The 25,998-nt window shown below is 48.5% G+C and overlaps 1 protein-coding gene across 1 annotated transcript in view; it reads left to right on the top strand.

Moving 5' to 3' along the window:
* Positions 1 to 25,998, top strand: part of MBOAT1 (membrane bound O-acyltransferase domain containing 1) — a 359,954-nt gene that overhangs the window by 321,564 nt on the left and 12,392 nt on the right. The window contains exon 12 of the mRNA XM_069218765.1: positions 1,435 to 1,586. Coding sequence (XP_069074866.1) covers positions 1,435 to 1,586 — 152 coding nt within the window. The remainder of the gene's footprint in view (positions 1 to 1,434; positions 1,587 to 25,998) is intronic.

The following is a 25,998-nucleotide window of genomic DNA, read 5'->3' as shown; positions in this document are numbered from 1 at the left end:
GCATGTTTAAGGAAGAGGAGGATTCTTCAAGGCTGCATGTTCTAGGGGACATGGTTCACTTCCCACAAACAATCACACACACACTACTACTGCCCTTAAGAGTCTATTGTCAATGGTCACCACTCTACAGACTTGTATGAATAATGCAATTAATGTGAGTGGAAAAGATTGGTTTGATTGATTTTTAAAGTACCTTATGTGGAAGGTTATTTCACTCTTTGGCTGTCACACAGAACAATCTTCTTTGCTCATTGGGTAACTTGAAGCTAAGTATTATCACCAAGTTCTCATTGCCATTCCAGGGGGCATGAAAGGTGTGGTAAAAATAAGGAGAAATAGACCTTTAAATAGGTAGGGGACATGTATACAGGCAACTGAAGTCAAGACAGCACAGCCTGAACAGGATTCTCTTTTGAAGAGGCAGCTAATGCAAGTCTACCCCAGAGGCAGATATTTTCTCCGATTTCCCTATCCTGTAATTTGGGTTGGTTTGTAGCCTGGCGATGAAATCAGTGGGTAGATCAGAACAGATGGCATTACAGTAGTTTGTGTGACTTAAATACTGCATCTAAGACTGTCCTTTATGATTGGTAGAAAACCAGGCTTGTAGCTTATTCCTTCGGTAGAAACAGGTCTTAACCACTGCACAGATTTGGTCATAGAGAAAAGTCACAGGGGACCCTTTGGGATAGTAGTGTTTCTACTAAGCCCTATTGACCTAGTTTTACTAGTTCTTGGAATTTTGTTAGGAAACATACAAACCACCATTGTAGCAGAAAAGGTGTTTGACACCATTGCCACCATATCTAAAAAGACAATATGTTACATAGTGTCAAAACCAGCAATTAGGTCTAGCAACACCAGCAGGGCTATGTTGCCTTTATCAGTGCATTTCAGAATCTCACTCCAGTGGCCAAGTAGAAATCTTTCAGAACTACACAGAGGTTGAAAACATGATTGTTAGGGTGATAGCCAAACAGAAGGCCGAGAAAGCATTGCAACTAGGCTCCCATAGTTTTCTCCATGATTTTGCCAAATATGAGAAGCCTCATGATTGACCATTAGTTGTTAGTATCTAGTCAGTTCAGTGAAGGTGTGTTCCAATCCTTAACTAGAAGCCTGAAGTGAATTATTGTTTCTTCAAGGAATTTATTGTTCATACACTGAATTGGAAGAGCAAATCCGGGTGCATGATTTTTTAGCAATTCCATTGGAACCTGGTCAACAAGTTAAGTAGTTAGGTTTCTAATGGAGCTGCAGATTTTGGGTTGAATCCAAGGAAATACATTCTCAAGAAAATGATTTGTGTAAGTTAAGGGGTGACACGATTGACAGGGTTTCCCTCCAGGCACTCGCTTGAACACACATACTTACAAACACACACACACATCATATAACAAATTTAATTTCTTGCTTCTCTCTCTTGATTCATAGATGAGGAACAATTTCAGGCACTACTTCATTTCTTCAAGAACTCAGAAGGTTTTCTATGACATCATCACATGGATTGTCACCCAACTTGCTATTTGCTATACAGTTACACCCTTTACCATGCTGGCATTGAAGCCATCCATTAAGTACTATAGGTAAGTTGGTATTTTAAAATATGTCACCATTTTATGTGGTTTTGTTTCCTTTAAGGTCATTTAATGTCTCTCCATATTAGTTCTTATGAGAGTCTATTTACCTTGAGAAAATACATAACTATATAAAACATCACCTGGAATGTGGTTGATTCTGACCTGAGATCTGCAGAACATATTTTAGATTAAAGTAGCTGTGGATTAGAGTGGTCTTTCTAACAGAAATGCCACTATGTTTTGTTTTGCAATTGCCCAGACGTTAAAGGGGTATCTGTAGTTGAGTTGGTTTATTAGAAACTTGCTTTGATAATGTTTTAGCTTTCTGCATATTTCATGATATTCTGTTAATGACAACATTTCTCTGTGAGTTCAAGTCCTTAAGCATGTCACTGCATGTAGGCTTTGAATGTTAGCCACAGACCTAAGAGGGTGCGGTTGACAAACAAACATACTCTGCGCCACTATTCCCAGACTATGGGGGTCATTCCAACCCTGGCGGTCGGTGTTAAAGCGGCGGCCAACCCGCCAACAGGCAGGCGGTAAAAAAAATTGAATTCTGACCCTGGCGGGAACCGCCAACACAGCCCGCCACTTTAACACTCCGACCGCCACGGCGGGACAAACAAACAGCGCGGCGGTCACCGCCAACAGACAGGCGGCAGACAATGTACCGCCCACCCTATCACGACCCACCAATCCGCCACCTTTTCCGGGACGGGAGCCCCGCCGATAAAAACACGGCGGAAACAGAGCACGAACGGGAAAACGCTCACCTCTGTACACTCCACGAGGAATCTGGACTGCATGGAACCCGAATTAAACATCCTACCAGCTATTGTCTACCTGCTCCTCTACCAGGAGCACGAACGCCGCCGCAGGAGACAACGGTGAGTACTGCACCTACGACACAGGGGAGGGGGGAGGAGAAAAGGTTATGGGCAAACACATACGCGACCTCCCCCCCCCCAAAATCCCTACACACCAATGCAGAGCAACAAGTCAGAGTGACACCCCCCAAACCCCCCGGAATAATGCAAAGACAAAATAAAAAGATCATTAAAATTGAAGTATATTATAGCATATTTGAAGTTAAGTGAAATATGAAATCTATAAAATAAATATATTACAACATGAACAATATATACATAGTCCAAAAGTCCGGCACATATTGGCAACATTCCATTGTTCGTGGGCCAATGTGCATAAACACATGGGCAAAGCCCATACACGAGACCCGATTCCATTGGAGAGAACACTGCTGGGGCATCAGATAATAAAACGACAGGCACCTCAGGGGGAAGGGAAGGGGGGGCACCTCAGCCACATGAGTCCACAACGCCAGATCCACGATGGGCCTCCATGCCCACTGTACCATCCTGGGGAGTGCAAAGCCACAGTCTCTCAAGTCTCTACAGTGGGTGGATTGCCCACTGTACCATCCTGGGGAGTGCAAAGCCACAGTCCATCAGGTGGATTACAGACTCCATTGGTTATGGAGGAGGCATGTTGGCCAGAGTGCTTCGTGAAGCCCTGCCCGACACAGATCCGGCCCTGCCAATGGGCCAGCGGTGCTTGAGATGAAGGGCCCAGCGGAACAGTTCAGAGACGGCGGTGCCCAGCAGAGCGGTGCTTGAGTTGAAGGGCCCGGCGGAGCGGTGCTTGAGATGAAGGGCCCAGCGGAGCGGTGCTTGAGATGAAGGGCCCAGCGGAGCGGTGCTTGAGATGAAGGGCGGAGCGGTGCTTGACAGGAAGGGCCCAGCGGAGCGGCGCTTGACAGGAAGGGCCCAGCGGAGCGGTGCTTGACAGGAAGGGCCCAGCGGAGCAGTTCAGAGACGGCGGTGCCCAGCGGAGCGGTGCTTGAGTTGAAGGGCCCAGCGGAGCGGTGCTTGAGTTGAAGGGCCCAGCGGAGCGGTGCTTGAGATGAAGGGCCCAGCGGAGCGGTGCTTGAGATGAAGGGCCCAGCGGAGCGGTGCTTGACAGGAAGGGCCCAGCGGGGCGGTGCTTGAGATGAAGGGCCCAGCGGAGCGGTGCTTGAGATGAAGGGTCCAGCGGAGCGGTGCTTGAGATGAAGGGCCCAGCGGAGCGGTGCTTGAGATGAAGGGCCCAGCGGAGCGGTGCTTGACAGGAAGGGCCCAGCGGAGCGGTGCTTGAGATGAAGGGCCCAGCGGAGCGGTGCTTGACAGGAAGGGCGGAGCGGTGCTTGAGATGAAGGGCCCAGCGGAGCGGTGCTTGACAGGAAGGGCCCAGCGGAGCAGTTCAGAGACGGCGGTGCCCAGCGGAGCAGTGCTTGAGTTGAAGGGCCCAGCAGAGCGGTGCTTGAGTTGAAGGGCCCAGCGGAGCGGTGCTTGAGATGAAGGGCCCAGCGGAGCAGTTCAGAGACGGCGGTGCCCAGCGGAGCGGTGCTTGAGTTGAAGGGCCCAGCGGAGCGGTGCTTGAGATGAAGGGCCCAGCGGAGCGGTGCTTGAGATGAAGTGCCCAGCGGAGCGGTGCTTGACAGGAAGGGCCCAGCGGAGCGGTGCTTGAGATGAAGGGCCCAGCGGAGCAGTGCTTGACAGGAAGGGCCCAGCGGAGCGGTGCTTGACAGGAAGGGCTCAGCGGAGCAGTGCTTGACAAGAAGGGCCCAGCGGAGCGGTGCTTGAGATGAAGGGCCCAGCGGAGCAGTTCAGAGACGGCGGTGCCCAGCGGAGCGGTGCTTGAGTTGAAGGGCCCAGCGGAGCGGTGCTTCACAGGAAGGGCCCAGTGGAGCAGTTCAGAGACGGCGGTGCCCAGCGGAGCAGTGCTTGAGTTGAAGGGCCCAGCGAAGCGGTGCTTGAGTTGAAGGGCCCAGCGGAGCGGTGCTTGAGATGAAGGGCCCAGCGGAGCGGTGCTTGAGATGAAGGGCCCAGCAGAGCGGTGCTTGACAGGAAGGGCCCAGCAGAGCCATGCTTGAGATGAAGGGCCCAGCGGAGCAGTGCTTGAGATGAAGGGCCCAGCGGAGCGGTACTTGACAGGAAGGGCCCAGCGGAGCGGTGCTTGACAGGAAGGGCCCAGCGGAGCGGTGCTTGAGATGAAGGGCCCAGCGGAGCGGTGCTTGACAGGAAGGGCCCAGCGGAGCGGTGCTTGAGTTGAAGGGCCCAGCGGAGCGGTCCTTGAGATGAAGGGCCCAGCGGAGCAGTTCAGAGACGGCGGTGCCCAGCGGAGCGGTGCTTGAGTTGAAGGGCCCAGCGGAGCGGTGCTTGAGTTGAAGGGCCCAGCGGAGCGGTGCTTGAGATGAAGGGCCCAGCGGAGCGGTGCTTGACAGGAAGGGACCAGCGGAGCGGTGCTTGAGATGAAGGGCCCAGTGGAGCGGTGCTTGACAGGAAGGGCCCAGCGGAGCGGTGCTTGACAGGAAGGGCCCTGTTCAGCTGTGCTTCTCACGGCTGGGCCCTGTTCAGCTTTGCTTCTCACGGCGGGGCCCTGTTCAGCGGTGCTTCTCACGGCGGGGCCCTGTTCAGCGGTGCTTCTCACGGCGGGGCCCTGTTCAGCGGTGCTTCTCACGGCGGGGCCCTGTTCAGCGGTGCTTGTCTTGGCGGGGCCCTGTTCAGCGGTGCTTGTCTTGGTGGGGCCCTGTTCAGCGGTGCTTCTCACGGCGGGGCCCTGTTCAGCGGTGCTTCTCACGGCTGGGCCCTGTTCAGCGGTGCTTCTCACGGCGGGGCCCTGTTCAGCGGTGCTTCTCACGGCGGGGCCCTGTTCAGCGGTGCTTGTCTTGTGTTCTTAGGGAACCAGATCTGGCCAATAATTCCCGCTCAGTCGCCATCCGACCTTTCGCTTGCGGGGCCTCCTGTGCTGGAGTCCTGGGCCCGTGGGTGTCCTCCGTCACACCCCAAATGGGGCTGGTGGGGCCCTCCTGGGCAGCTCGCCTGCTGCCGAACTTCTTCGCCCTGCTGCCCTTGCCCTCCTTGGCAGAATCTTTGGGGCCCTTGCCTCCCTTTGTGGATGGGCCAGGTGACGGTGCAAGGCTGGTGTCCTTGGGGGAAGCCGTCTCAGGCCTGTCGCGCCGGCCCTTCCCTTTTTTGGTTCTTTTCCCAGGGGGTGGGCTGGCTGTCCCCTTGCTGCTGGCCGATGTTCCTGCCCTAGGAGCTGGTGGACTCCAATAGCCCTGAACGATGGTCCTAGTAGGTGCAGGGCTTGTGGTGGCTGAGGTGCTGATTGGAGTCTTATGAGATGGAGGGGGTGGGTCAGTTGTTGGAAAGAGGTCAAGGTTGGAAAGGAAAATCAATTTAGAAAGACAGGGACGGGTAGTTGTAGTGGGTATGGGAGTGGAGGAAGAGGATGTGGTTGTAGGAGAGTGAAGTCTGGTGTCTTTGGGTGCAGGTGCTTGTGCTGGAGGCTGTCGTGAGGTGGATGGCTGTTGGGTGGGTGGCTGCCTGCGTTTGTGTGGTTTGGAAGAGGGGGTGACAGACACATTGGGAGAGGACACAGGGGATGTGTAAATGGCAGTGGGGGTGGTGACTGCACGTGTGTGGACTGTTCTTTTGGGTGTGGTGGTGATGGACGTACTGGCTGATGGTGGTGTGCATGCAGGTGTGAGTGGAGACGTCACAGGGAGGGAGGAGGGAGACGAGGTGGAGGGGGACACAGAGGAGGCAGTGGCTGTTGGCATGTCTGCATGTGGATGTTGCTTGTGTGAATGCTTGTGTGATCTGTGGTGCTTATGTCTGGATGAGCTGCCCTTGGGTGTTGAGGTGTGTGCAGGCTGGTCTGTAGGTGTGTCTGGGATAGGCAGAGGAACAGGGGAGTGGGACTGGGTTGAGGAAGTTGGAGGGGGGAGGCTAGACACAGGGACAATTGCTGCCGTCAGTGCTGAGGCCAGAGCGTTGAACGATCGCTGATGGGCAGCCTGACCCGAATGAATGCCCTCCAGGTATGCATTGCTCCGATGCACCTCCCTTTCTACCCCCTGGATGGCATTCAAAAGGGTAGACTGCCCAACAATGAGCGTCTGGAGGAGGTCAATGATCTCCGCACTGAGGGCAGCAGGGGTAACTGGGGCAGGACCTGAGGTGCCAGGGGTGAAGGAGATGGCCGGCTTCCTGGCCGAGCAGGCACGGGGCGAAAGCTGAGGGGCTGCTGGGAGGGCGGAGCTGGTGCGCTGGGTGGCGGCTGTACCTGTTGTTGCGGTGGGCACGGATGTTGCCGCCACCACAAGGGAGCTCCCTTCCGAGGACGTGTCGGTGTCGCTGACGTCTCCACGGGTCCCCGTTGTGGAGCTCCCCTCGCCCTCCGTCTCACTGGTTAAGTCCGAGTCGGTTGCAGGGCCCTTCGGGGCCATGTGAGATGCAGCTCCCTTGTGCGCCGATGCCACTTCTCCTCCGCCTGATGATGCTAATGCACACATGAACAGGAAAACCAAAAAAAAGGGGGGGGAGAAGAAAGAAAGACATGTTGAGTGCATGCATTGGCGGCACCGTTGGCGGAGAGGACAGACACAGAAACCCCCTGCACTACGCCACGCACTCGGGGTACACTACTCAATTATTGTGACTTGGCCTACAAGTCTATGGACGACAAATGCACACATAGGTGAGCCCGGACCATGAATAGCTGTACTTAGTACCCTACAGAGGTGGGGGGCGGGGGCACAGGGCCATGCCTAACGGAGGGGCCTAGCCTACAGAAACCGCCCTGGCCTAGAGATAGCCACAGCCCTCCTCCCCCACCCAGACACCTCCACTGTGCGCTAATATAGCAGAATGTGCTGATACTCACCCCCTTGTGTCTACTGTGATGTCCTCACGCGCCCATCCAAATCGGGGTAGGCCACCGCCAGGATCCGGGACATCAGGGGGGTCAATTGACGACTGGCACCCCTCCTACGTTGGGAGGCCATCCCCAGCAGAGCCTCGGCGGTCTTTCTGCTCCCGCGGCGGATGTCCTCCCACCTCTTACGGCAGTGGGTGCCCCGTCTGTTGTGGACCCCCAGGGCCCGGACGTCCTTGGCGATGGCATGCTAAATGTCGATCTTCTGATGGGCGCTGACCTATGTGACATGTACAGGGTGGAAAAATAAATATCATCACTTTTCTGCATGGTCGATGTGAGTGGCCCCCCCTCCCCAACCTTGCCATGTGGGACATGCTCTCATCTGTCGTGCGTTGCACTCCTCATTCGCTCCCCTCCCCACCATCTTACATCCACCCCACTCAACACAGGCATAGCCCATACTACGTGCGCCCTGTGTACTTACCTGTTGGTCTGGAGGACCGTAGAGTAGCGCATACTGGGGGAGGACCCCATCAACAAGTTTCTCCAATTCCTCAGATGTGAAGGCAGGGGCCCTTTCCCCAGTCGCAGCAGCCATTGTATCTTCCAGACCGAGGTCACAGCAGCACTTGCAGTATAGGTCCTCTCCTGTGGATGATCAGGTCTCGAATGATTAAGCAGTTAAAAAATGGCAGTCACGCCCGCGGCGGTGCGTACCGCGGCGGTGCATACCGCGACCGCCGGCGCACATCGTCATTGGCTCCTGAGACCCATAGGGTTCAATGTTAACCAATGCTGCTTTGCGCCGCGGTCTTCGACCGCCTACCGCCACGGTGTGCCACGCCAGCGCATTGACCTCACATCCCATTGTCACACTTCACAGGTCAGGCAGCCGCCATTTCAAGGGCCCACATGGCTTAATTTCTACTGCGTCACACAGGCCTAGGCCTTGCATTGCCACTCATACAAGCCATTCAATGCATAGCGAATCGTGTACTGTGCAAGCTGTGGTTACGTACCTGCGGGTTGCTTGACTCTGTGCTCCATGTTGTCCTTCCTAGGCACCGTCCGCTGGGACTTGCGAGGAGATGAAGGAATCCTCTCATGTACAGACCGTTGGTGGACCTGTCGACAATGGAAGAAAGACATGTCATACTGACATACAGACTTGACCGAGCCACTATACAGGAACTGTGTGCCCAGCTGGAGCCAGACCTGATGTCCCCCATTCGCCAACCCACAGGGATTCCCCCTCTGGTGCAGGTTCTGTCAGTACTCCATTTTTTGGCAAGTGGATCATTCCAAACAACAATGGCCATATCATCAGGGATGTCTCAGCCCATGTTTTCTAAGGTTTTGTCCAGAGTGTTGTCTGCCCTGATGAAATACATGCGGAGCTACATTGTTTTCCCTGAGGTGGGCGATTTGGCTACAGTGAAGGGTGATTTCTATGCCCTTGGCCATATCCCCAACATCATTGGTGCCATTGATGGGACCCATGTGGCTTTGGTTCCCCCCAGTGGAAGTGAGCAGGTGTACAGGAACAGAAAAAGTTATCATTCGATGAATGTCCAGGTGGTCTGTTTGGCTGACCAGTACATCTCCCATGCAAATGCCAAGTTCCCTGGGTCAGTGCATGACGCGTACATCATGTGAAATAGCAGCATCCCTTATGTGATGGAACAGCTACAGAGACACCGTGTGTGGCTAATAGGTGACTCTGGTTACCCCAACCTGTCGTGGCTACTTACCCCAGTGAGGAATCCCAGGACAAGGGCAGAGGAACGGTACAATGAGGCCCATGGGCGAACTAGGAGGATTATAGAAAGAACCTTCGGCCTCCTGAAGGCCAGGTTTAGGTGCCTGCATATGACAGGTGGATCCCTAATGTACTCACCAAAGAAGGTGTTCCATATCATCGTGGCCTGCTATATGCTTCACAACCTGGCTTTGCGACGGCAGGTGCCTTTCCTGCAGGAGGATGGTCCAGATGGTGGTGTTGTAGCAGCTGTGGAGCCTGTGGAGAGTGAAGAGGAGGAAGACGACGGGGACGACACAGACAACAGGGACACAGTGATACAACAGTATTTTCAGTAGCACACAGGTACGAATCAACCACGCCATTTTACATTTACTTAAAGTCTCCTGCCTCTCTACTGTCTGAGTTCCCCCCCAGTTCCTGTTAACTGAGTTGTGACTTTCCCTTCCGTTTTCAGAGCTGTGGGCCCCACTGCGTGACCTCTGCTTTGTTTGCCCATGGACTACAGCTGTGTGACAGTGGTATGTTGTCATCACAATGTAACTGAACATTTCTGCACCGTTATGTCTAATACATTTGTTCAAAATACAAGCAGACTCCAGATTTTTTAAGTGCAATAAGTGATTTAATTAAAGTGCTACATTTAGGAACATGATTGTAAAACGGTGATGGGTGATGGTGGAGTAATGTCCATGGCAGAGTCCAGTTCTCAGTCTCACAGGTGCATTGTCCATATGCCTGTGGAAGGATGGAGCAGGGGCAGTTCAAGGTTGGACAGGGTGACAATGTGGGACAGTGGGATGACATCAGGGGGTATCGTTTGCTGGCGGGGGTCTTGGCATCCTACTCTGTCTTCTTGTGAGATCTCAGGTTCCGCTTGCGGGGTGGTTCTTCTTCTGCAGGAGGTGGGGTTCTGGTGGCCTGTCGTTGTGTGGGGGCCTCCTGTCCACTAGCGCCGGTGGAGGTGGTAGGCTGTTCCTGGTCCAGGCTAGTGACAGGGGCCCTTTGTGGTGCCACATGGTCCCGCAATGTGGTGACTATCTGGTTAAGGGCCACGACGATGGTCCCCATTGCGGAACTAATGTTCCTCAGTTCCTCTCTGAACCCCATGTACTGTTCCTCCTGCAGTACCTGGATCTCCTGGAACCTGGCCAGTACCGTAGCCATCGTCTCCTGGGAGTGGTGGTATGCTCCCATGATGGAGGAGAGGGCCTCTTGGAGAGTCGGTTCCCTGGGCCTGTCCCCCCCTGTCGCACAGCAGCCCTCCCAGTTCCCCTGTTTCCCTGGGCCTCTGTCCCCTGGACGGTGTGCCCACTACCACTGCCCCCAGGTCCCTGTTGTTGTTGGGGTGGTGGGTCAACCTGGGTGCCCTGTAGTGGTGGACACACCGCTGATTGACGTGTCCTGGAGACAGAGGCATGGGCCCGCTGGGTGGGAGCTGTGCTGGTGTTCCCAGAGGGGGTTGGGTCTGGTGTAGCCTGTGGCTGTCTGTGGGGAACCGACTGTCCCGAGGTCCCCGATGGGCCGGGCTGGTCATCTGGGTCCAGGGAGACAGAGCTGCTGTCATCACTGGGGGCCTCTTCTGAGGGTGGGATGGACATCTCTGGACCCTCCGTGGCGGTGTGGTGGCGTTCGGGTCCTGCAGGAGTATAAGAGTATGGTTATTGCTTCTGTGTGTGGCATTTCGTGTAATGGGTGGGTGGCCATGTACCCCAGTGCTGGCATTCCCTTGTTGTGGCTTTTGTGACAGTGGCTTGTGGGGGTGATGGGTGTGTGCAGTGGGCATGCTTTGGGGATGGGTGTCCATGCTTTGGGGACGCATGCAGGGCTAGGTTTTGGGATGGGTGGGATGTGATGGTGAGCCATTTGCAAGGAGTTGGTGTGATGGGGGTGGGGGTGAGGGTGGGGGTATGATTTGGCATGCAGGTGGGGTGGGGGGAATGAAGTAGTGGAGATTTGACTTACCAGAGTCCATTCCTCTGCCTACTCCTGCGAGGCCCTCAGGATGCAGGATGTGCAAGACTTCCTCCTCCCATGCTGTGAATTCTGGGGGAGTAGGTGGAGGTCCGCCGCCAGTCTTCTGCACTGCGATGTTGTGCCTTGATACCATGGAACGCACCTTCCCCCGTAGGTCGTTCCACCGCTTCCTGATGTCGTCCCGATTGCGTGGATGCTGTCCCACAGCGTTGACCCTGTCCACTATTCTTTGCCATAGCTCCATCTTCCTGGCAATGGTGGTGTGCTGCACCTGTGCCCCGAAGAGCTGGGGCTCTACACGAACTATTTCCTCCACCATGACCCTGAGTTCTGCGTCAGTGAACCTGGGGTGTCTTTGGGGTGCCGTGGGGTGGTGTGGATGAGGTGAGGGGTGGTGTATGTGTTGTAGAGTGTGGTGAGTGTGGTGGTGTATGGTGTTTTGTGCGTGGAAATTGTGTGGGTGATGTTGTGATTTGCCTCTGTGTGATGGTCTACTTTATGCTGTGCTCTCTCTCTCTGTCCTTCAGTCGCAATTGTGGTTGTAAGGGTTTGTGGGTGATGTGGGTGTGTGTTTTATATTTAATTGGGTGTGTGGGAGTGGTGTGTGTATGTGTCTCAGGTGTGTGTATTTTGATTTGTCCAATGTGGTAGTGTTTTGTAAAGGTGTGTGTATTTTGAGCGCGGCGGTGTGTACCGCCAATGGAATACCGCGGTTGAAAGACCGCTGCGGGGATTTGTGGGTCGGAATGGTATGGGCGAATTTCTGTTGGCGTGACGGTGGAGGTTTGGTCATCGCCAGTTTCCCGCTGACCTTTGGTGTGGCGGACTTTTGTTGTTGTCGGGTTTTTGGCGGTTTGCCAGTTGCGGGTCAGAATGACCGTGGTGGTTTACCGCGGCAGTGTTATGGCGGTCTTCTGAACGGCGGTAAGCGCCTTTTACCGCTGAGGTCAGAATCACCCCCTATGTTGGCTACTTGTGTCAACTCCAGTATCGTGTAGCTATGTTTGTTTGAACCAGAAGGCCATTTAGCACAGTCATACACAAAAATCTGCTGTTATCAAGTAGCCTGGCAAAACATATTGCTCAAGCTGACTCTAGGCTCCCCTAATGCTATTTGCTTTTATCCAATCACTGATGCCACCTATTATTACAAAAGCCACAACCACATGTCACTGTGATAGAAGAAAAGCCCAATAGTGGTTGTATTTTAAAAAAAAACGCCATTCAAGGTCTAACTGTACCTATCACGGCCACAGGGAAGTATTCCCTTTATAGAAGAGGAAGCCTCACACACCTAGTTGTGTCAGGCTTCATCATCTGCTTCTTCTCTCCATCCTGGTAGGACAGTGCTACCGGGGCAGACTCAACCACCTGATAGCTCAATATAGGAGGGAGTTCCTAATAAGTAACTCCTGGATAAAACTGGGATCCAGACAACTAAGCTAAAATACCTTGTGTTACCCCAGGTTTTCACCTATATTGGTGGCGAACACAGGCATTGTTAAAAACAGAAGGAGGTGGTATCTTGTCAATTATGATTTGAGTCACCTAATAAGTGGCCAACAGGTTTCTGCCCATTCTGACTTAATTGGTCTCGGGCATTCATCAGGGCCAAGGATCCCTACTCCACTTTGCTAACTGGTTTGATTATTTCTCTCTAATATTGCGTGCAAGGGAACCTCATGTAGGAGTATCATGCCTTAATTCAAAGCACAAATTCCTTGAGCCACCTGTAGAGACATAAAAACTTAGCCAGAGAAGCCATCCTTACTAATTATAGGGAGCCTTCGAACATCACTCTGATATCCCGCGTGTATCACCACACTTTACTGCAAACATAAATGACAAGTGACCCAAGTCATGCAATGCCCCCCTTACTTTTTACATACACATGCATAAAAGGATAGTATCGCTCCTCTGACTACTTATAATGCTCCTAATAATAAGGATGTTCAAATGCTGTCACCCTTACCCTAGTTATAGGGTCTAACGGCTTCCTGGTCAGGGATAAGGACAATGCCCTTTACATTCACATTCTCACATATGAGAGACAAATGCACCAAAATGAGGACGTCCAAACTCCAGACGTACCAGTGAGCGCAAGTGTAATTTGGAAGATGAAGCAATCTTCTGTAGGGTGTGCACTGTAGTTTTTCCAAAACGGGGTGGTATTTACCTGGATGAGCCTGATGGCCATACAAGAGAGTTGGTAGTAGCTTGGTGCCTGTATCTTGAGTAATAGCCCAAGCCGATGGAGAGTAAAGTTTTTTATTTATTTTGCATAGGGCAAATCTACCTGTCAGACTTCCTGGATATAGGTTTTAAATGTAAGTTGGGTTCACTAGTTTCTGTAAACCATACACATAGGTAGTTATATTTTGATGCATACATAGTATATCAGCATCTTTATTAAAATTTAAGGACCTATTCTTGACAGAGAATCTGCTGTAAATCAGCTACATTCCAGGAAATTATTCTAAGCCAGGACTTACGAGGTGCTATCTCCCTATACTTTCCATTATTAACTGCGCTAGGAGCACGTATTGGTATTAGAACATAACATCATAGCAATCCAGCCCCATCACAGTTCTGAATTTATGATTGATTGAGTTTGTGCTATATGCTTTACTTGTTTGCTTTTGTTTGAGTTCACGTGAATTTGAAGGTTCTTGCGTAGGTTTGGGTCTAATGCACCGTTTGCTCCCTTTAAGATGCTTGTAGTTGCTTTGGTGTTAGCCAAGGCCCTCTTGCTGTTTAAAACATGGGTACTTTTCTGGTTCTATGGATCTTATTTCAATACCCCACTGTGCAAAGAAGACTTTTTTGTTGAGGACTTGGGCTACTTTTAGTGAGGATTTCCAGGTAACAATAGTGGAAACTGTATTTGAAAATAGAGGAAACTTGTCAAATTGAATTTTTAAAATGTCTTCACTCTGATAGTGATTTAAAGTTGGGATATGATGCAGGAGATGTACAACTATGCCGTGTTCAGTATATCACTGCGACCTCTGGATATGTATACCAGAGTAAAAATGCGTTCATATGTTTTGTATGATATACTTCATTCACCAGTGTTCAAGCTGGGTGCCTCATTTAAGGATACTTCTTTTTGTGAATAGCAAAAGTTTGAGGGCAGTAAGTGATTAATGCCCTCTGGGTAAAGGGTGGATTAGTCAGAATATTAAAGCAAGTTGACTCTTGCTTTTGAATTGTGGGCTGTAGATGGCCAGGTTAAGTATCAGCCATATCTAGTTGTCCCTGTGGGATATTTGGTTCCTGCAAGCCATTAGGTGACTTGTTGAAGCTAATCAACAGGAGCTTAATTGGGTGAATACTTAGTCCTCTTTTGTATCGATGACCCATTGATCATGTTCTTATTATGCATTGCCTGATTTACGCATACATATGAGGCAATTTCCACCAAAATGAGATTGGTGTCTGGCTTAGTTGGTTGAGTGGTTTGGGCCACACCAAAATGTAAAAACAATTTCCGATGTGCTGCTTCATTAGTATGGGTCCTAGGGCCTCACTTTGAGGCTGCCCCCCCAGGCTGAGACTCTTGTTGGGTTTTTCTTATTTTCTTGAGTTTTTTTCACCCTTCATGTTAGTGGTTTATAATATGGTTCAGTCACTTGTAAAAGAAGAGAGTTGTTCAGTTGGACCTCCACTGACTCCTTTGTCTTTCTTTCCGTACTAGAGGTATCTTTTGGTTGATCTTGAATTGATGACACCTGCAGTCCAGTATCTTTTTTTTTTTACCCAGAGCGGGCAAGATCCATGCGAGATATGACATAATCATGGTTTTATCACTAATTGATTTGGTTGATTTTGCAATATGATCCAGAGTTCCAATCTATCCTCCCGAGAGAGTAGTGATTCTGAGATTGAATACATGAAGTTTGAGTAATTCTGGTGGAGTACAGAGTTTGTCCACTATTGGGGTATAGGTAAATTTCTAGTATCCACCAGGATGGAGGTACTTACTTAACTTTGCTTCCGGGTTATTAGTCCATGCTAGTTATGGAATTGGTGAGAGTTTGCATCAGATCAATCTGAAGTTAAAGTTTATGCGACTGTCAGAGTCACCAGATCCTCGGGGTCTGTGCACGTTCCCAACACTTCCACCACAAGACAGCTCCAATACTCTGATTAGATTTATCACAGAGTCTAAGAGAGTCCAATTGGGGAAAAGGGGATTAGGACGGGAACAGCTGGGAAGGAGACCTGTAGGAAGCAAAAGGTTAAAACACAACATCAAAATTACATCTCATGAATTCAGTACCATGCTACAACTCTAAGCTTCGTCTTTTCCGAAAAACATGAACAACCCTAGAATAGTCCTAAAACTGACTAGGCTTTAGATGACCGAATACCTGAGGAGGAAACAGGAAAAGTTAAATAGGACTTTCAGATTCGAGTACTTTCTTTAGCATGAGAATCAGGAAACACTCTGAGCAATTTCTAAACAACCATATGAATCTCCTTTTAAGAATACATATCAGGAACACACAGCATTACATCTAGAACTCTGGTATTGTTGTGTTCATCTCAGAAAAAACATTGGGAAGTGAATTGCGCACATTGCAGATTTTTATGAGTATTAAACACCATAAAGGATTGTGCACCATGAAATCACACAACGTAGATTCAAGGAACAAATCACGCAACGTGTCAACTTGAAATGCTACCAAGAAAATGTCTTAGAATAGTAGCGCACAGTAATTTACATTATTTATACACGAGGAAAGAATTGCGCGTCTTGCCGATTCAAATGCCACCATACAAATGCCAAGAAATGGTAGCGCACAATGAACAACATGAAAAGCACTCAGGGAAAGAATCGCGCGTCTTGTCGATTCAAATGCCACCATGCAAATGCCAAGAAATGGTAGCGCACAATGAATAACATGAAAAAACACTCAAGGAAAGAATCGCTTGTGTTGCCGATTCGAATGCCACCATGTAAATGCCAGAAAATGGTAGCGCACAATGAACAGCATGAATTACACACGAGAAGTGAATCGCGCGTTTTGCCGATTCGAATGCCACCATTTAAATGTCAAGAAAAGGTAGCGCGCAATGAACAACAAAGTTAAATGCTCATGAAACGAGTTGCACGTCTTGCCAACTCGTAAAACATCATGTAAATGTCAAGAAATATCAGCGCGCAATGAACAGCCATGTAATAACGAAGTCAAATCTTTATGGAATAAATTGCGCGTCCTCCCTATTTGCAAACCACCATACAAATGTCAAAAAATGGCAGCGCACAAGTAATCTGTTATTCATTTAAGAATTAAAATCAAGAATATTAAAATTCTCAATTACGGTGTTGGGAAATGTCCAAACACCGTCTTACCGCCTGGAAACAGTGATCACCAATGAGAGATGAGTGCAGAAGACTGGAAAATCCAAATAGGCCGCCGGGACAGGAGCTCAGGATGAAGCTGCTGCTCTGCACCGTGACCTCTGAATAGTGAGCACTGGAAGTTGGGCTGACTCTCTTTTATAGAGTCTTGGCCCAGCCTAGAACCACGCCCAGGCATGTTGCAGGGAAAGTCTCTAGAAGGCCCTGGAAAGGGACCACACCCTAACACACTCTGAATGTCTGCAGCAATACATTGCAAATGTACAGTATTTATAAGCACCTTAAAAATGAATCTTTTGGATGGAATTCTGCAATGCAAAAGGTTAAACAATAACATGTCATCACAATGCATAAATTACATTATCTTGCGAGTGTTGGGTTTTTGCATTCTAGATGCCCGTAGAGCGCGCACTGTCCTGGTGTTGACAGTACTCTCCTCTCCCAGGCGCGCTCTAGGGCCCGGTTTTTCTGGATTGAGATGATGAAAGCGTCTCCCAAGTACTGGAGCATGAACATCAGATGCGGAAACCCATGAATTACTTTCAGGGCCATAACCTTTCCATGAGATTAAGTACCATAGGTTACGCCCTCTCAGTTTAGAGTCCAACACTTTCTTGACTTCATATTCTTCTTCCCCCTGTACTAGAACAGGAGCTGGATGAGGGTGGACCTTTTGGACTGCCTTTTTTAAGAGGGAAGTATGGAACACTGGATGAATCCGTAATGATTTTGGCAATTGTAGTTTATAGGTCACAGGATTGATTTGCTGAAGAACAGTGTAGGGACCTATACATTTGGGGTTGAACATGTGCTTCTTCTTGAAGTCTATATGTTTTGTGAAAAGCCACACTTTGTCACCAGGTTGATACTGCGGTCCCTCACAATGTTTCTTGTCAAAATGCTTTTTGTATTTTTTTTTGGCTTTTTCTAAATGTTGTTTCTGAGTTTGATGCAAATGTTGAATGATTTCTGACACAGCTGGAGTGAGAGAACTTTCTTGAGGAATTGTGATGAGCAAGGTGTCAGGATCATAGCCAAACAAACCAAAGAAGGGTGTAACGCCAGTAGAAGTGTGGAAGGAGTTGTTGTAGGCTAACTCAGCTAACCAGAGCATTGATGTCCATGAATTAAGTGCCTTTTCAGCGTAAGCACGTAGGTATTGCTTCAAAGTCTGATTTAGTCTCTCCGTTTGACCATCTGTTTGAGGATGGTGGCTAGTAGATAGGGTAGATGTCACTTGGAGTGTTTTACACCATGTCTTCCAGAAGTTGGAGGCAAATTGCGATCCCCGATCGGAGAGGATCACTTTTGGCAGTCCATGATAACGAACCACTCTATTCAGTAAGATAGTTGCCAGTTCACTAGAGGTGGGTAATTTCTTACAGGCAATGAAATGTCCATATTTCGTGAGACTATCTACTACCACCAGAATTACTGAATGCTGTTGAACCACTGGCAGACCTGTAATAAAGTCTAAAGAGATGTGTTCCCACGGACGACTTGGGGTTGGGATTGGGTGTAACAACCCTTTCGGTTTTGAATGACTTGTTTTAGTGCGAGCACAGACTTCGCAGTTGTTTACCATTGTTTTTACATCCTTTGTTAAGGTAGGCCGCCAAAAATAGCGTTGGATTAATTCAAGAGTTTTAGGAGTACCAGGGTGACCTGCTGTAGGTATAACATGCAACCAATGAAACACTATCTTGCGAAGTTTGGTAGTGGGCACAAACAAACGAGCATCGTGAAAGGGTAATCCTTGCTTGATTGATCTTTTCGGGTCTGCTTGGGCCCACGCCTGCCATTTTTCAACAGTGAATGAATTGCGGATGTCTTCAAAGAAATCTTCTGTTTTTATGATACATAGGACCTTGTCAGGAGCAATGATAGCTCTGGAGGTTTGAACTGCAGGCAATGTGGTAGACTCTTGGTGGGACAAGGCGTCTGCTTTGCGATTATCTTTACCAGGCCGGAAGGTTACCAAAAAATCTAACTCAGCAAAAAACAGCATCCAGCGTAATTGCAGAGGAGTCAAAAGTCTGGCCGAACTCATGAATTGAAGATTGCGATGATCAGTATATACTGTGACAGTATATTTAGCTCCCAACAAATGATGTCTCCATTCTTTAAAGGCATCACGAATCGCCAGAAGCTCTTTTTAAGCAATGACATAGTTCTGTTCGGCTTCGTTCAACTTACGAGACATGTAAGCTACAGGATGAAGCTGACCAGTGTCTTTGTTTCGCTGTGACAAGTCTGCTCCTATCGCCACATCTGAAGCATCAGCTTCCACTATGAAAGGTCGATCCGCATCTGGATGAGTCAAGATTGGAGCAGTGGAGAAAGCTTCTTTCAAAGTTAAAAAGGCTTGGTCTGCTTCTGGGGACCATACAAATTTTTCTTTCTTTCTTAATAACTTAGTAATTGGAGCCACTGTCTGGGAGAAATGATTGATGAACCTCCGGTAAAAATTTGCAAAGCCCAGGAAACATTGTAAATCACGAACAGTCTTTGGGATGGGCCATTCAGATAGGGCTTTTACTTTCCTTTCTGCCATCACCATACCTTGAGGGGTAAGGATAACCCCTAAAAACTCAACTGTGGTAACATGAAACTCACACTTGGTTAGCTTGCAAGATAAATGGTGTTTACGAAGGGCTGCCAAACTTTTCCTGACATGTTGAACATGTTCATTCTCGTTGTCTGAGTAGATCAAAATGTCATCATTGTAAACTATGGCAAAGATATCGAGGTACTCTCTAAGAACGTCATTTAAGAAAAATTGAAATGCTGCTGGAGCATTGCACAGACCAAAAGGCATGACGGTGTATTCAAAAAGTCCATATCTTGTTTTGAATGCCGTTTTCCATTCGTCACCCTCTCTCATTCTGACCAAATGGTAAGCACCTCGAAGATCAAGATTTGTGTAGATTTTTGCTTTCTTTACTTGTTCCAGTAAGACCGGAATTAGAGGCAAAGGATATTTGTTCTTGATGGTGATTTTATTCAAGCCCCTATAGTCGACACAAGTTCGAAGCTCTCCGTTCGCTTTTGTAACAAAAAACAAAGGAGAAGCTGTGGGAGACTTAGAGGGGCGGATGAAACCATTCTCTAAGAATTGATCCAAGTATTTTCGTAAATGTTGATTTTCATGTTCTGACAGGGCATACACACGACAGTTGGGAAGTATCCCCCTGGGACTAGATCAATTTGACAGTCATAAGATCTATGAGGAGGTAAGTTCTCTGCTTCCTTCTCATCAAATACATCTTCATAAGACGAATACTGTTTGGGCAACTGAACTTCTTTCTCTGCGGCGGTAGCTATGTAAGAATGGCGAACTTCCGATTGTTGAGTCCTTTGGAGACAATGTTCTTTACATAGCACTGTTGAGAACACAATCTTTCGTTCTGCCCACTTAATCTCTGGATTGTGATGAGTTAACCATGGCAAGCCAAGGATGATCCCATACTGGGGAGCATGGATCACGTCAAGGATAAGTTCCTCTTTATGTTTCTTTCTTTGATTTTTAACTTCACAAATTATTGTCAAGGGGACAGTCTGAAGAGTTATCAGACCTCCAGTCAAGAGTTTTCCATCAACTGCCTGGATGGTTTCTGGGGTCTTCTTTTCAATACATGGGATCCCCCAGGCACGAACCAATTGGGCGTCAACAAAGTTTCCGGTAGCCCCAGAGTCGACTAGAGCCTTCTTGAAATAGGTCTTTTTCTTGACCTGAACTCTTATACCCAATTTTAGATGTTTGGATTGTGAAGGATCCACGGTGACACCCAAGAGCAACCCTTCTCTGTATCTTGGGTGCTTTAGATTTTCCGACTCAACTGATGCATTGGTTGCAACTTTCTGAACTGGGCCTCGCTTGCTCTTTGTTTTGATTGGACAATCTTTGGCGAAATGACCTTTCCGCCCACAATAGAGACATTGCCCATTTTTTCTGCGTAGGTCCTTTTCATCTTTGGTCAAAGGTCTCCTGATGGTTCCAATTTCCATCGGTTCCGGCATTCTTTCTCTCTGAGTTCTTGAGTCTTTCTTATCATGAGCATGCCAAGAATGTTTTTCAGTCTTTTTACACGTTCCTTTTCGTTCATTTAAACGATGATCAAGCCTCAAGACAAGGTTTATTAAATCTTGACAGTTTGCAGGTTGTGGGTCGATTTGCGCTAAGATGTCTTTTAGCTCCTTTTTGAGTCCCCTGTAAAAAAAGGGCGCTTGTTTTTCTTCAGGCCAGGATGTCTCAGCGACCAGCCGATTAAAGTTGGCTAAATATGACACTAAGGGGGTCATTCTGACCCCCGCGGGCGGCGGTCGCCGCCCACCTGGAGGGAGCCGCCATATGGCCGCTCTGCGGTCGAAAGACCGCGGAGGCCATTCTGTCTTTCCCGCTGGGCTGGCGGGTGAACGCCAGAAGGCCGCCCGCCAGCCCAGCGGGAAACCCCTCCCCACGAGGAAGCCGGCTCCGAATGGAGCCGGCTGAGTGGGTATGTGCGACGGGTGCAGTGGCACCCGTCGCGTATTTCAGTGTCTGCAAAGCAGACACTGAAATACAAAGTGGGGCCCTCTTACGGGGGCCCCTGCAGTGCCCATGCCATTGGCATGGGCACTGCAGGGGCCCCCAGGGGCCCCACAACACCCCATACCGCCATCCTGTTCCTGGCGGGCGACCCGCCAGGAACAGGATGGCGGTATGGGGTGTCAGAATCCCCATGGCGGTGCAGCAAGCTGCGCCGCCATGGAGGATTCTGCAGGACAGCGGAAAACCGGCGGGAGACCGCCGGTTTTCCTGTTCTGACCGCGGCTGAACCGCCGCGGTCAGAATGTCCTGAGGAGCACCGCCAGCCTGTTGGCGGTGCTCCCGCATCCCCGGCGGTCCTTGACCGCCGGGGTCGGAATGACCCCCTAAGTCCTGATTCCCTTGGCGTAAGTCTAATAATTCACGATCTGCTGACTGTGTTACAGTTCTATGATCGAAAACTCTCTCAAATTCACGAACAAATGTTTCCAGTTGTACAACAGGGGACTATTTTTACGCACAAGAAGATGAAGAATAGCCCAGGTAGCTGCATCTCCAGACAGATATGACAACAAGAAAGCTACTTTAGACTGGGCATCGGGGAAAGTATGTGGTCTGCAGGTGAAGTGAAGTTCCACTTGAACCAGAAAAGATTGCGCTTTCAAGGGATCACCTGAGAAGCGTTCTGGGGGAGCTAAAGGAATGGCTGAAGGAACATTGAGGGAAATGTTAGTCGGATTACCTCCAGAAGTCTGAGAAGAAGTACCTGGCCAAGACACACCTGTGGGACTTTGTTCTTTCTTCTCAACCTTATTCTGTAACTGACTCACCCTCTCAGCTAGACTATCTGTCAAATCCTTTGATGATACCACTTCTGACTGGAGCTGGGTGATAGCCTTGACTAGCTTGTCCAGTGTGGCCATGCTGAGAACATACACAAACCAGGAGGATAATAATTCGTGGGCTCACTATTCTGTCAGAGTCACCAGATCCTCGTGGTCTGTGCACGTTCCCAACACTTCCACCACAAGACAGCTCCAATACTCTGATTAGATTTATCACAGAATCTAAGAGAGTCCAAGTGGGGAAAAGGGGATTAGGACGGGAACAACTGGGAAGGAGACCTGTAGGAAGCAAAAGGTTAAAACACAACATCAAAATTACATCTCATGAATTCAGTACCATGCTACAACTCTAAGCTTCGTCTTTTCCGAAAAACATGAACAACCCTAGAATAGTCCTAAAACTGACTAGGCTTTAGATGACCGAATACCTGAGGAGGAAACAGGAAAAGTTAAATAGGACTTTCAGATTCGAGTACTTTCTTTAGCATGAGAATCAGGAAACACTCTGAGCAATTTCTAAACAACCATATGAATCTCCTTTTAAGAATACATATCAGGAACACACAGCATTACATCTAGAACTCTGGTATTGTTGTGTTCATCTCAGAAAAAACATTGGGAAGTGAATTGCGCACATTGCAGATTTTTATATGAGTATTAAACACCATAAAGGATTGTGCACCATGAAATCACACAACGTAGATTCAAGGAATAAATCACGCAACGTGTCAACTTGAAATGCTACCAAGAAAATGTCTTAGAATAGTAGCGCACAGTAATTTACATTATTTATACATGAGGAAAGAATTGCGCGTCTTGCCAATTCAAATGCCACCATACAAATGCCAAGAAATGGTAGCGCACAATGAACAACATGAAAAGCACTCAGGAAAAGAATTGCGCGTCTTGTCGATTCAAATGCCACCATGCAAATGCCAAGAAATGGTAGCGCACAATGAATAACATGAAAAAACACTCAAGGAAAGAATCGCGCGTGTTGCCGATTCGAATGCCACCATGTAAATGCCAGAAAATGGTAGCGCACAATGAACAGCATGAATTACACACGAGAAGTGAATCACGCATTTCGCCGATTCGAATGCCACCATTTAAATGTCAAGAAAAGGTAGCGCACAATGAACAACAAAGTTAAATGCTCATGAAACGAGTTGCACGTCTTGCCAACTCGTAAAACATCATGTAAATGTCAAGAAATATCAGCGCGCAATGAACAACCATGTAATAACGAAGTCAAATCTTTATGGAATAAATTGCGCGTCCTCCCTATTTGCAAACCACCATACAAATGTCAAAAAATGGCAACGCACAAGTAATCCGTTATTCATTTAAGAATTAAAATCAAGAATATGAAAATTCTCAATTACGGTGTTGGGAAATGTCCAAACACCGTCTTACCGCCTGGAAACAGTGATCACCAATGAGAGATGAGTGCAGAAGACTGGAAAATCCAAATAGGCCGCCGGGACAGGAGCTCAGGAAGAAGCTGCTGCTCTGCACCGGGACCTCTGAATAGTGAGCACTGGAAGTTGGGCTGACTCTCTTTTATAGTCTTGGCCCAGCCTAGAACCACACCCAGGCATGTTGCAGGGAAAGTCTCTAGAAGGCCCTGGAAAGGGACCACACCCTAACACACTCTGAATGTCTGCAGCAATACATTGCAAATGTACAGTATTTATAAGCACCTTAAAAATGAATCTTTTGGATGGAATTCTGCAATGCAAAAGGTTAAACAATATCATGTCATCACAATGCATAAATTACATTATCTTGTGAGTGTTGGGTTTTTGCATTCTAGATGCCCGTAGAGCGCGCACTGTCCTGGTGTTGACAGCGACTGCCAAATTAAAGTGTTTGCTTAACAGGAAGTTTATTGCATTCCTTGAGTGAGTCATTTTGAAAGGCTTCTGTCAACTTGACCCCATCTTCAGCCGTGGCATACAATTAATGATTTTTGCTGTTCTTGGATTGAATCCAGATATTAGAAGGGCCCATGGATCTAATGTTACTGAGAGTTAGATTACAGATATATTACTGATTTCCTGCCTGGGTTGTAAAACTGGGAGTGAACCACCAGCTCTGTGCGGGGTGGCCCTGGTTAGGATATGGTCCCTTTGAGTAAAGGCACTTAATATAGTAGGAATAGAATTAGCCAAAGGTGAGTTGTTGATATGAATAAAATGCTGTTTAATTGAATTAGAGGATTCCTTGCCTCTCACTTGCCTTTGTAAGACCACCCCGCTAGATAGGAGTGGTTTAGTAGGCTGTTTATTCTTTGGATCCTTATTTCATACACTACATTTCTGCGTCTTTTTAATGATTTCTTGTATTTCTTTTTTGCTAAGCTTTGCCCACATGCACCTCATTAAAAATTTTGTTCAACAACTTTCAATTTTGAGAAAACATAGAAATGCTCTTAGCCCCACCTACTGCTCAATGCACTGTTGCCACCATACATCATGGAAGGAGAGTTCACATGCATCTTCTGCAAGTTCTTACACCCTGCACCCACTACTCGTGTTCCAACAGCACCCTACTCGCTCACACAAACCAGTCACCCGCTCAAGCTCACACAGACCAAACAACATCTATACATCACCTGTTCGCTCACCAAACATGCCACAGAGATATGGGACCTACCACATGACCATAGTGCGGACTTGCTTTTTCTCACAGAAACATGGCTATCCTAAGCACAGCACTGGACCTCACTACTGTCAACCCTGCCAGCTACGAATTTGTTAGGCAAGACAGTCAGCACAAGCACATAGGTGGAGTTGCCATCATATTCAAAGATACCATGAGGTGCACCACCTACACGAACACTCCCACCAGCTACAGGGAATGCATCAAATTCAAGATACACATCACAGCCAACTTCTCCTTGGGTGGAAACCTTTTTTACAGACCCTCAGGACCCTGCACAAGTTTTACCAGTGACATTGCAGACTTCGTCGCACCCCTGCTCATCAATGCCATCACCTTCATCCTCCTCAGAGACCTTAACTTTCACCTAGAACTCCACACCAACTCAAAATCTACTGCTCTTGTAGAAACCTCAGAAACCTTTGCCTCACCCAGCATGTTACTGAATCACCCACACTGCCGGACACCTATTGGACCCAATTTTCTCTTCAATCAGCAACATCACATTTGACAGGCCAGCAACTATGACCTGGACAGCCCACACCATCATCAGTTTCAGCATACCAATTTCACACCAACACAGACCTACCACCACTGGAACCACCCACCGCAGCTGGAAACGCATCACAGAAGAGGAGTAGACTTCCACTCTCGCCGAGCAACTGCCTAAGCACACCGGGGACTTGCTGAAAGCCGTCAAAAACTTAAACATCTAAATCACTGCATGCACCAACACCTTTCCTCCATTCAAGCACAAACCAACAGCAGTAGCCTGAGCGCAGACTAGTTGGTAGACAGAGGAACTCAAGCTGATGAAACACAACTATCGACAACTAGAGCTCAAATGGTGAACATGTTGAGACACAACAGATAAAGATATCCTCAAAGCTGCCCTAAGATGCTACCACCAGCAGATACAGAACACCAAGCACACAGATCTTGCAGACCTAATAGCAGCAAGGAAATCCAGCACTAATGGCAGCAAAGAAATCTTCACCATCTTCAAAGATTTCACCATCTTCAAAGATTTCACTGTGCTGCCTGCCCCTTTCAGCAACATCACCCCCTCACAAGACCTTTGCAATGACCTCTTGGAATTCTACTGTAATAAAATCTCCTCCATATACAGCAACTTCGATCCTTATACAGACTTTGTCATCATTGCAACTCAACTTTCAGTCACTGCAGAATTATGAACCCTGACCTTCTGGCCTGCCATCACCACAGTCAAAATCACTTCTACTATGAAGACTATTCAGTTGGGGGCTCCATCTTACCATTGCTCCCCCTATGCCTTCATTAAAGAACTTCTACTGATCAGCGAAAGACTAACACCCATCCTCAATGCCTCCATTGCTTCAGCCACATTCCTGTACACCTTGAAACAGGCCACTGTCATGTCCCTACTCAATAAACCATCCCCTGTGGCATCTCCCTCTTAGCATATCCTGTAAAGGTTTAAAAAAGAATTAATTGATGCCTCACTGTCCACCTCAGCACCTACCAGCTCATTGACGTCATGCAGTCTGGAGTAAGACCCAACCACAGTACAG

This window comes from Pleurodeles waltl, chromosome 2_1 (assembly GCF_031143425.1).
Source record: "Pleurodeles waltl isolate 20211129_DDA chromosome 2_1, aPleWal1.hap1.20221129, whole genome shotgun sequence".
Lineage (NCBI taxonomy): Eukaryota > Metazoa > Chordata > Amphibia > Caudata > Salamandridae > Pleurodeles > Pleurodeles waltl.
Note: the sequence above shows the minus strand (reverse complement) of the source record. Positions and strands in the feature narration are given on the sequence as shown.